General features: G+C 41.4%; 1 protein-coding gene across 3 annotated transcripts in view; it reads right to left on the bottom strand.

The window, feature by feature from the left end:
* SSPN (sarcospan) overlaps positions 1-12,657 on the bottom strand; it is a 60,217-nt gene that overhangs the window by 22,242 nt on the left and 25,318 nt on the right. Inside the window, exon 3 of one of the 3 annotated variants that reach the window (XM_067559271.1) lies at positions 8,052-8,496. The exons of 1 other annotated variant lie outside the window; for it this stretch is intronic. In XM_067559271.1, coding sequence (XP_067415372.1) covers positions 8,052-8,496 — 445 coding nt within the window. Of the gene's footprint in view, positions 1-6,258; positions 6,312-8,051; positions 8,497-12,657 lie in introns of those variants that run through there. One more of the 3 variants, XM_067559273.1, reaches the window with a different exon arrangement.

The raw sequence follows: 12,657 nt of genomic DNA, 5'->3' as shown, positions 1-12,657 counted from the left end.
GAACCGCCTTTCAGGTAGTTAAAGGCTGCTATCAAATCCCCCCTCATTCTTCTCTTCTGTAGACTGAATAAGCCTAGTTCCTTCAGCCTCTCCTCATAAGTCTTGTGCTCCAGCCCCCTAATCATTTTTGTTGCCCTCCGCTGGACTCTCTCTAACTTCTCCACATCCTTGTTATTGTGGGGGGCCCAAAACTAGACACAATACTCCAAATGCAGCCTCACCAATGCCGAGTCTTCTCTCAGACTTTGAGAATGGAAGAAGTTTTCAATGGCTTTAAATGGCCAAACCCATCACCCCCCACATCAGGATAGTATAGGATCAAATGTGTCCTGCTCAAGCTGCTGATACTTCTCAATTATTGTCTTTTCTACAACGTCAATGTTGTAGCCTGAAATTTGGAAGGCCCGTCACTGAGAAGCCAATGCATATGGCCAGGCATGAATGAATAATGCACAACAATGAGGAGGATCCTGTGCTGTGGTCTGGAAAAACCAAGACACGTGGGGAGGACTGTGATTTGTTCATATGACTTTGTATTGTTGTCTTATCCTGGCGAAACTGTGTACAGATAATGATCTTTATATAGGAGCCATTAAGGGTGTAATGTATGAATTAGATATAAATAGCTTAATTAAAGAGAGTGGTGGAAATTATTCACTTTATATTATTGGTTTAAGTTACAATACTCCACGTCCAGTCTATAATAGTACAATTTATATCACCTGTCTAGCCAGCCTCAGCCAATCAGCAAGAAATGTTAAAGCTATTTTGTAATTTACATTGCTTTATAGCACAATAAAGTCCTTTTCACTGGCACACTCCAAAACAATATTTTATACTTTTTTGATACCTTTTGCTCAAAGATCTCAAAGCACTTTACCAACAATTAAGCCACACAACACCATTGTGAGTTTGATAAGTATCATTGTACCAATTTTGAAGCTGGAAGGTCTATTCCAGAAGCACAAGTTGACCTCAGAGCTGCACTACATTCATTGGGAACTGTAGGTGCTGGAGTGATCTTAGAAAGGGTCAAGGAACAGGGGATACTTTATGTCCACCTTTATGTCCTCCATCTCAAAGGTGAGTCATGCGCCTCTCAGGACACATGAGGACTGATCTTTGAGAATCTGAAGAGACAGAGAGATTAAGCGCTATTGGCTGGATTTTCAGAGGTGCAGAGAACCTCAAATTCCCACTGATCCCAGCAAGTGTTGCAGGGGCTCAGCTCCTTTGCAAGTCAGGACACCTATTTAGTTGTTTAAATATTGATTTAGGAAGCTAAATTTCACAATGAATGGTCAGTGAAAACACAGAGAATCAGTGGCAGAGCCAGGAATAAAACCTCAAAGTCCGGAGTCAAAGTCACCTACTTTAACCACTAGAAATATGTCAATTAAACATCCCAATTATCAGTCTTACAGGGATATGCTGTGCGGAGAGAGAGTCCCATTTATGAAAAGACTTTTAAAAACTAGGGGTCAGATCCTCAGCCAATCCTATCATTGGCCAGATTGACTTGCCCAGCTTTCTGATTCTTCTCCATAAGATGCACTCTCTCTCTCTTTCCTGAAAATCCTACCTTAAAACCAGTTACCTTCAGAAATTATTCTTCCCTTGTTCCTTCTTCCCTCTCCCCCCAAAAATCTGTCCCCACCCACCTTTACTGAACTGCTTGCTGCATGCTTTGTTGTGTCTTTATTTGTTTTGTCTCTCCTAGACTGTGAGCTGCTTGAGGCCAGGAACAGGTCTGATTATATTGAAGGTTTTATAAAGTGCCATATACATGTCTGGCACTACATAATGAGGATTGATAACATTCATATAATATTCTAATTAAAACTCTGTCTAGCTTTTGCACCATAAAATCCTGTATCAGTCTTGCTCCGGTAGCCCTCAAACTAAAATCCATAGAGAGCAGAAACCAGCCACCTCCAGGGTGTTGTAAATAGGAATCAATGAACCAGTGGCCAGCATAGTGCTAAACATGAGGGATATTTTTGGAAGGAGGTGGAGGGCTGAGATGGTGTGGGGGGAATGTCCTGGATTGGAACAGGAAGTCCTGGTATGGAAAAGGTTAAGAATGCCTGGTCTAGGTAGTATGAGGTCAAAACTCAACCATCTTGGAGGGGGGGGGGGGAAAAAAAGAATGAGGGAGAAAGAATAGCAGCTTAAGAGTGTAGTCAATGGTAAGTATTTTCAGCCAACAAGAGCACATTTGTAGGCAGAGCAGAGAACGAAGTTAAAGATAAGGGAGAGAAGGAGTTGAAAGAAAATAAAGAGCCTGGGGCAGGAGGACGTGGGTTTGAGAGGCTAAAGACAGATAGGCCTCATTTTCAGAGAACAGGGTGAAGAAGGAGAGGATGGACTTAGAGGTAAGAGATGGGAAGGAAAGGAAGGAACGTATGCCTAAGTGCCAGTCTTTAAGAAACGTTCAACTCTCATGCAGAGGCCAAAATAAGTTGCCAGGTTTCCAGTAGAGATTGTTCTGAGCTCTTAAAATATTTGCCATAAGAGTCACAGTGGGAGCTGCAGGACACTGAACACTTCTGAAAATCCATCCCTTATTGAAAGGCCTAGAGGGGATCACAGCCCTATAGAAAAAATCTCTTCCCAGTTCAGAGTGCTGAACACTTGAAAAATGGTCTTAAGTGAGTAAGATGAAACCATTTTATTCTATACATCCAGAACGCATGTATTGGTTCTTGTGTCCCCCAAAGGGGGCTCTTTTACTTTTGTGTGTATTCCATAGTTTTCTCTCTCCTCTAGAGCATCTGGAGACGGGCAAGGCCAGTTAATATGAGGTTTTGAGAACAAAAGAGACTACAGTCCCTTTAAGATCCTGCTGCACACGAGAAAGTGTGCCTGGGAATCTCAATGGATTTGACCCTTCTCCAGTTTTACCCTGGCATAACTCCATTTACTCCAGCGGACTTAGTCCTGATTTACACTAGTGTGAATGAAAGGAGACTCGATTCCAAGAGCTTTAACAAGCTAGAAACCAAAACACCAATGTTAATGAAAATTCTCCTATGTCCAAACAGATTAACTGGAACTATAAACAAAAGCCAGATCAGGTTTTTCAGATCAGAATCTGAAAAGAGCTGTTCTAGTTTCTTTTTTGGACCACCATAAAAGTAGATCTTAATATTTAACCAGAATACACAATAAAATGTATAACAGATTCATCTAGGACTGTAGTCTGGGAGGTAGTTAGGTATCTGGGATTTTCAAGTTTGCTAAAAAACCCAAATAATAAAAAAATAAGTTTTTAAAAGATAGTTCCAATAGAGGTTTGGAGAATATCTGGAATCATGGAGGCTTATCTGAACTGCCTAACATTTTGCGGTTTCCCCATTTTAACTATCTTAACTGCTTGAGTCTGCAGAACTAGACTGAAATTCTCAAGGAAACAGGCTTGCTTGCTTCTGACACTTCCTACTTCTGATTATGGTGGAAATACTGTGAGGACAGACTTCCATGGAGAAATTCACAATTTGTGCTCCTAACACTGACTGGGATCTAGATGTGGAGAGGCCACAAGGAAATGAAAATGAACAAAAAGAGTAATAATACATAGTGCTTCTAAGCAAAGCAAAAAGGTGGATGGATAACCATTATTATTTACAGATGAGAAAACAGAGCCAGAGAGGTTAAGGCCCAGAGACTCAGGTAATTAGAGGCTTAATTCCCAGTGAATTCAATAGGAGTTAGGGGTCTAAATACAGTTGAAGATCTGGGCCTAAATGACTTGTCTAAAGTAACACAGCATGTCAAGACAGAATCTAGCAAAGGACTTAGCAGTTCTGGCTCGTTGCCACATCTCTTGGACAGCGCTACTCCCAATGGCAGAAAGTTTATCTGAATATTTTCAAGATTGCACAAAAAGGGAAACAGTGTGAGTTTGAGCCAAATTCTGGACACAGGTTTCTGTCACCTCCTGTTTTATCTGAATTGATTTGTCTGATCCTAATGATACAACAGGTACATTCTGCTTTTAAAGGGAATAGATCATTGAGGCTGAAGCAGGAGACTGGTTCTCTGCTTTTACTCTCCAGGCACAGAGCCCAATAGTGTCTAGCACTACTCTAAGCTCAGTGGTTTCTACCCATGAGCCTCTCCTTTGGTTTCTAAATAGCATCCCTTGTATTTCAAATGAAATTCAGTTGAAACTGCTAAGTTTAACCTGGTTTCATGTTGAAATTGTTTTGATGTGATGCCAGCTAAGGGTATCATTTCCCTCTCTAGCAGCTAGTTCACATAGAAGATAAGAGCCTACTACTGCTACTAATTCATGGTGTTATTTGTTTAGCTCAGTGACAGAAGCCTGTGCTTTTGGTGATATGGGTCCCAGATTCTGTCCACACCGATTAGCTATAGCGTGGTGGGTGGACCACAGTAGCTGCAAAACCAAAAAGCAGCCCAAGTTTATTCAACAGATTCGTGGAGTCTTATCACAACAAACCAATGCCAAGTTTTGAATTTGAATTTGAACACTAGTTTTACATGGTTTGGTTTTCACTGGGAATATTTTGCTCTAGTTGCTTCACTAGATAAATTCCCTTTTATTTATGCTAATGGACTAAAGCGCTTGATTTTCAGTTAGGAATAGTGTGACACTTATGCCACTAATAAAGCAAAGCAAAAAAAAATAAAAAAATCTTTCAATCAGTCAGGATCTATTTAACACATGAGCAGTTTTCCTTCATTTTTCTGTCATACTTCAACAGGTAGGGGGTTAAATTCATTCCTGGTGTAATTCTGATGGAGTTATATCTGGGGGTAAATTTAGCCCATTGTCTCTACCGTCATTATAAAGGTCTTGATAATATATTTTACAGTTCTTAAATAGTTGGTGAATCTGAACGCTAATCAAATCTTTTTAAAAAGAGCACTTGAGTGGGATGTTACTAAAACAAGTATGCATTGGTATTTTACACTACATCTTTTTGTTCTGCCGAGAAAGGCAACATTGCTCATTTCTGCGTTAATAAAGGAGCTCCAGAAAGATGCACTTTCTGCTACAGAATAGGAGCATATTTGTCTTCTGAGCAAGACACACTTGAGCCCAGCCCATACATGTGCTCTCCTATCTCTATGCTAGCCTAATACCAGCCCAAAACCCAGTCAACTGGATATCTGCATGGAGGATATTCTAGCACAATGGATCTTCTTTGTGGAGAACTTCCTTTCCAAGTTCTCTAATGCATTGTTCTCAGAACATTCTGTCCTGCAGACCATTGGCACAGGCCCTGGGAATTACACTATGACAAACTTTGCTCTAGCTCACAGGTTCTCAACCTTTTCCATCCAGTATCCCAACAAGCATCACACATACCCATCACAGCAAAACCACATATGAACAAATAACGGCACAACTTCTCAGCTACTTTTTTTTTTTTTTTAAGCTCTCATGAACCAACAGCTTGTACTCCTTCGCATCAGCTCCCACGGCAGTCCTGACATCACTGGAGTGTCACTTAAACATCTCTCCTGACTGCTAGGAGTTGCAGATCCAACTTCTCCATCTCACCTCTCTCTTCCAATGCCATCCCCCCCACTCCACCTGAGCCCTGCTGCTGTGAATGGAAAACAATGTGTGTTTCTTTCTCTCCTAGATTTGGTGTGTGTGTTTTCTCAGTAGCTCTCAGACACTTGTCTTGCCACATCTCACTCTCCCAGAAACACATGTATCAAGAAGAACGTTCTCACGGTCATCACTCCATTCAACCCCAAGACCAGGCAGAGTGAGCAGCGACCCAATCGGCAGCACTTGCTATTGTGCTGGTACAGAATGTAGCTACCCTAAAACCTGCTGGTAACCCAACATGGTAGAACAACCCACAGACTCAGAGCTGCAGGTGCAGCCTGATGGGTTATTGTTTGTTACTCTGTCTAGATTCTTAAATTGGCACCCATTACTTTACTATCTTTAGGTCTTCTGTATGGCTGGAAAGGTGAGCACTGAGCAAAGAGATCTTAAGACTCACATAGCCAGCATATTCCCCATCTGTAGGAGCTCTGCCATCACAAAGGTCATGCAGGCTGATGTGTGCAAAACTCAGCAGTTTTAGTTCAGACCTGAGTTTTGCTTTGACATTTTGGGTTAACACGAAGTGTAAAGTACCAACTTTTGCCTAGTTTCAGGTGGAAACCATGCAAAACAACTGACCTTTGCATTCTTTACACCCAGCCCACATCCATCCAAATGTCAGTCCAGATTCCTGCAAACAGTTCATACATCATGGCAAAGATTACCTGCGTTATATGTTAGTCACAAAACCTCAGTGACTACTAGCCTGGCTAGGGACTCCCTCTGGCAGGTTAGCACAGCTCTGATTCTCTGGTCTACACTTTTTTTTTTTTTAAATGTTGGCTGTATACAGGCAAATCAAGGAGCATGCTCAGCAGCTGTAAACTTGCACGCCCTCACTGACTTTAATGGAGCAATGCCAATTTACTCCAGCTGAAGATCTAGCCCCAAATCTTTGTGGCTGGTTATCGGTCCTGCTAATTAATTATTCCAAATTTGGGAGATCCATAATGTGGATCTGAGAAGAGAATTTGACCATCAGTGTTTGCAGAAACTTTGGGACATGCTAACTTTAAAAAAAATGTAAGTGGACGTGGTCACATACCAGTAGTTTATGGTTTCCCTTCCACTCACTTATAATGGAGCAAGTCCTACTAGAAATTTCTCTTCTGTAAGTGAGGTTAGAATTGCACTCTGCAAGCTGTAATTGGACTTTTAGATATATATTTTGGAAGGAGAGAGAGAAGGGGGAAAGGACTATTTAAAATGAGCCATTATCTGTTTAGAAACTCAGGTCCTGATCATTCCAACTTTTGCAGGATTGGGCCATTGACTTTTAGGTCTCACAGACAATTTGATAAGATTTGCTAACACAGAGATATAATTGTCACGTGCAGCAATACAATATGGATTAATACAATAAACCATAACAATTCAGGTCAAATAATCCTCAAAGTAATAAGGATTTATTAGTGTATTGGCTGTTTATCTCTCTGCTACATCAAGAATCTTTTCTTTGTTAAAGTGCCTAAATATGTATTTATTTGGTGGGAGATTTTATGTTCTATTGGTTGAATAATGCTCAGAATTAATACAAACACACAAGAATACATGCCCCAACACAGGAATGTTACCATAACTACATGTACCATCTCTCTAAAAATGGTTAATCAAACAGAGAGAAATCCTGAGAGATGCTGAGTGCCCACAGCTCCCATTGACTTTTTAAGGAGTTGCCTGTGCTCAGGATTTGGGCCATATGTCTTAGCTGATTGCATGTATGTACATGATCATAATAGACTTGTTATCAGGGACTCCACCCTTTACTCCTGCCACTGTGTTTTTGTCCCACAACTGCGTTAGACAAGGCTAGCATGTCACTTGCAACTTTGAATTTCCTAGCTTTAGCTGGCTTCTGTCACACCCTTCAGACGCTACAGACTTTTTTTTGCATTTCATAGTAACCCTTTAGTCACAAGAACCACATGTGATGTGATTTATGGCAAAGAATTTTAGGGGGGGGGGGGGGAAGGGAAGGAAAGGGGTTAAGTTAATCTTTCTTTAACTCATCACAGTGTGGAAGCTAAAAGAACAGCTAGTTCTTTTCTACCACTATTATAAATACATTGAATTAGAGGTTTAGAATTATACTTACACCCTCCTAAACCTGACTGACTTTTGGGGGGATAACAACATAAGTGGTAAACATTTTTCAGCATTACTAAACATCATTTAATAGCAAACAGATTAATAGGTAACATGATATACATCTGGGTGCACAGCACCCCTGTATCAAGGTATTGGGTTTTTGGGGGAAGAATATGAAGTATTATATTATACTGCCATAGCTGTTTCCATGGGAAAGTAAATTAGACATATAATTGCAGGAATATTTATAGTTAGTTTAGCTCATATATAGAGTGTAGGACATGCAGTTGGTTAGTCTTAAGTGTAGCATCATGCAGATTGCATTAATGTTGGCAAATGCACTTTATGTAGAAACAGACTTTATGCTTACAATTATCCCAGCCCAATATGGAGTGTCTCTGACTAGTAAAGAAGAGCTGATGCCTGCCATAATGAAGCCCAGCACTGTTATAGAGATGCCTAACACCAGCTGCAACAAAGCAAGCAGCAGCGGGAAACGGCAGCCACAACAAGTGTGGGATTCCTCCTCCTGGCCCGGTTTGGGATCCCCCTTGGCTTTCTTCTTCTTCATTGCCGGCTCCTGCGCCTTGGCTGCAACGGTGCTTTTCTCCCCTTCAGGAGCCTTCCCTGCCTGATTCTTGTTATTAAGGGACGAGTTGTTCTGAGGTTTCTTCTCTTCTTTTCTCATGGTGATTAACTTTTTTTTTTTTTTTTTTTGCTGATGGGCGTGTTGAGTTTTTTTTGTTTTTTGTTTTTGGCCCCCGAAGCTTCTCTTTGTGCTGGCTGAGTTGTTCCTGGTATTTGAATCAAGGAGGCTGAACAAATATGGAAAACATTTGGAGCAGATTGTCAGAGCTTCTAAATGCCACATATAGCCTAGAGAAGAGGGGGAATCAAGGGGGGTAGTGAACTGCCAACAGGCAAAAGCTGATTGCCTGTGCTGGGGCTGCCTGTGCACGTGAGAACTGTATGTATGGAAGTATAATCACTGCTTGTGTGAGCTGACTTAATATGCAAGAAACCATTGTCTAGGTAGGGGCTGCCTGAGCACATGGGGGATTGATCTGATTTGTGAGTGTGAAATTAACAGGCACAAGTTAATGACCACATAGCAACTGTGTCACAGAAAGCTAATGGAATAAATCAGTGTGGGGCTCGTGCTGCACACAGTATGCAAGTGTGTGATTTGCACGCAAAAGTCTATTTATTACCCGTGTTTCTGAGCGTGTGTGTAGATGTGGAGAGACTGTGTATATAAAAAGAATGTGCATGAAGAACATTCGAAGCCAGTTTCCTGGATTTCGAGCAATCCAGAATTTCTCATAGCTGTGACAGGTAAGCAGAGGTACAGAAATATTTAACAAATACGCACACTAGGGACTCACTATAAAAAACATACTCCTTTTGCATGCATTATGGAAAATAACAAGAACTAGTGACTAGGTGCAGGTACAGACAGAGCACAAAGTATTTATGGGTACCTTAGCATATACTAGGGCCATGCTTCATTATTAATCAATTGAGGAAGGAGCATAATATCATCCTATTACCCCATCATACTTGCTTATTTATGAGTATGGGTAGAACATACACATAAATGAACAGGGTGAATGGTATTTTCTATGTAAACTGAAGGCCTGCTCCTGTGATGTAACCACTGCAGGTGGACCACACGCCGAGCCTTACTGGAGCTTCATTTGGGCACAGGCGTCTGCCCATCCACGGGTATCTCATAGCAGGGTTGAGGCTTGTAACATTAAAGGGAGCTTGTGCATTGATACACATGAGTAAAAGGAGCTAGCATTCCATTAAATGAGCATTCCACTGAAAAACAAACTGTACGCTTTTACCCCTGAGAACAAAGCACGATATTTGTCAGATAGAAAGACATTGTACATCCATTTAAATGGTACACATCTGCTCCAAAATAAATAAATAAATAAATAAATCCCAGACTGATATTGGAAGCATCAAACTATAAGGCCCCTGATCCAGCAAAGGCCTGAGTTCAGTGGAATTACTCAAGTGCTTAACATTAAGCATGTGCTGAAATGCTTCGCTAGATTGAGGCCTAAGTGTGTAAAAAATGACTTATTGGCCAAAATTCAGCCACTTGCGTCTTGTGCAACCTGGCCCCGTGCCAGCAAAGCACCTAAGTGTGTAGCTTGTTCCATACTCCTTGCCGAGCAGCATTGGTGACACCAGCAAACACAAGGGGCCACATTTCGCTTCTAGTACATTGGTGCAAACCCATTTAAATCACTGGCAAAACTGATCAGAATTTGGGCCCAGCCGTCAGAGAAGAGGATGCTCTACTAGAATGAACGATAAAAACAAATGAGGAGTCGGGAGGAAGGGAGTCATCAGAGAGAGGAGGGATGGGGATGGAAAGGAAACCAACACAATCCTCTCTGAAGGATACAAAGTTGTGCCGGAGAGAATAACCAAAATGTTGATGTACCCAAAGAGGATCTTACACATGCTGAGGTTGCATCAAGGAAGTCTTTCCCTTGACATATTGGCAATAGTTTCTGAGAAACTACCCTATTTCCAGCCCTTTGTGGCATTTAACAGCAGTGAACTGTGTCTGCTGTATTAATAAATTATGACATCACTTTGTTTGATGGGTTAAGCAATATCCTCTTCAGATATTTATATTATAGGTGTATAAAAGAAAACCAGAAATGAAGTGATTTCAGACACTGTACATGCACATAACTCACAAGTAACATGAATTCTTGTTTCCTAAATGGTGGATTAGGAAATACACTTAAAATAATATCGAGAGAGAAAATGAGAGGAAAAAATTGGGAAAGCTAACCCCGAATATTGTTGTCTTTAAAACTGAGCTTTTATATCTTCTTAGTGATAATATTTTATAAGCATGGCCTATTTCTTTAAAAATCATGACAATATTTCACACTTATACTTTTCATCCGAGATCTCAAAGTACTTTACGAAGGAAGGTAACTATATTTATGCCATTTTATAGATGGGAAAACTAAGGTACAGAAGGTTTAAGAAGCATTCTCAGAGCTAGGTTTCCTGATTCCCCGTTTCTTCCCAAACTACTGGAAAAGTGCTGGAGCAGGATTCGAGGAGGTGGGCAAAGGTGGAATAGAGCCATCTTTGCATGGTGATCTTGGGGCAGTAAGTTAGAGCAGCTCAGAACAGCTCTAATTTATGCTGGCTGGTAATGCACTTAAGGGGTTTTTCCATAGTTGGGCATGGCCAGAGTATGGTTGTGCTCTAATCATGTTCCCTCCCATACCCGAACACACATTCTACACCAGGATGGTGATAACAGCTGGCCAAACCAGGAATCTCCAGCTGTTAGGGCAACATTATGTTCCCTTTGCATTGTCGTGTGGTGCAAAAAGAGCATGTTGAAGGTGGAGGATATAGTCCTATTTACATATAATAATATTTTCCCCTTCCCCTCCAACTCAGATCTGAAGTGAGATTTCTTTTTCAAAAGAAAATGTCAATAAGATTTTTAGCATCTGGATTCAGGTCAAATAGCTGATTAATGAGAATATTCTTCTAAAGTGGCCAAACTCCACCTTCTTGATTCATGCAGCCAGTGCTATTGATTTCAGTGGGATTATTCATCTGAGGAGTTGCATGACTGACTGTAAGGGCTGCTTGTTCATTTACTGGATCAAGAATCTCTCTCTCTCATTTTTAAATAAGTGCCTAAATATATATCTAAAAAAATATAGATATTTATCTAGTAAGTATCTTAAAAATCAGGTCTCCCTGCTTAGGACAGTATTGTAGCAATGCAGTTTTGGCAAAGAGAACTTCGGTCGGTATTTTCAAAGGGGTTTTCTACCTTTGTTTGGCCCCTTAGACAATTCCAGCCGTAAGGCTTATGCCTGTAGTCTATATACCGGGAGAACTCCCGTTTACTTCAATGGACGTTTTGTCTGCATGAGGACTGTAGGATCAGGATATGTGATTATGATCGATGACATGGAATAGGCTATATCTCACCTTTTCACACGTGCTTTGTTTTGCATTAAGTACTATTGTAACATTTTATTTTTCTTAAGAAATTAGACAAAATAGTTCAGTCACTTCAGATTATAAGGGTATGTCTATGCTATGCTTAAAAAAAAAAAAAAAAAAAAAAAAAAACCACGACCCTAAGGCTCAGAGCCCAGGTCAGCTGACTTAGATTCCCAGGGCTTGGGCTGCACGGATATAAATTTCCAGTGTAGACGCCCCGACTACCTCTCAAACCTAAACATCTATACTGCAATGTTATAGCCTCACAGCCTGAGCCTCATGAGCCCATGTCAATTGACCCAGGCCTGCTGCAGCCATGTTGCAGGTCTTTTATTGCTGTGTAGACATACCTTAAACTAGGGTGACCAGATATCAAGTGTGAAAAATCAGGACAGAGCATGGAGGGTAATAGGCACCTATATAAGAAAAAGCCCCGAATATTAGGACACAGGGAATCTGGTCACCCTACCTTAAGCTAAGGGTACGTCTACACTGCACACTAAGCCTAGGCTCTGACTCAAGTTAGAGTCCAAGGCCCCCTTCTGTCCACACACAAGACAGTCTGACTCAGGTAAGCAAGCACTCCGGAGCCAGGTCTTAGGATCCTGCTAGGAGAGTGAGTGAGAGCCCAAGTCCCACTGTGACATGGGTCCAAGCCCTGTAATTTTGCAGTGTGGATGCAAATCAAGCCACAGACCTGAGCCATAAAGTCTACGTAGTGCAGTATGGACACCTCAGCATGGCTGAGAGGCCCAGGTTTACCATGACGTGTGGATGCTCAAGCGTGGGCTTGGAAACACCAAAACCACAAGCCCAGGTCCCACAGACCCAGGTTTACAGTGCAGCGTGGACGTACCATAACCTAACTCTTGATCAGACAACATTCTGTCCTGCCATAGATGCTTCTCTCATCTCTCTAAGCCCAATTCTGATCCCCCCCATTCATGCTGGGTAGCACCTGACCC

The sequence above is a fragment of the Emydura macquarii genome, unplaced genomic scaffold (assembly GCF_026122565.2).
Source record: "Emydura macquarii macquarii isolate MOO-44397 ecotype Brisbane River unplaced genomic scaffold, CSIRO-AGI_Emac_v2 contig_2205, whole genome shotgun sequence".
NCBI classification, from domain to species: domain Eukaryota; kingdom Metazoa; phylum Chordata; order Testudines; family Chelidae; genus Emydura; species Emydura macquarii.
Note: the sequence above shows the minus strand (reverse complement) of the source record. Positions and strands in the feature narration are given on the sequence as shown.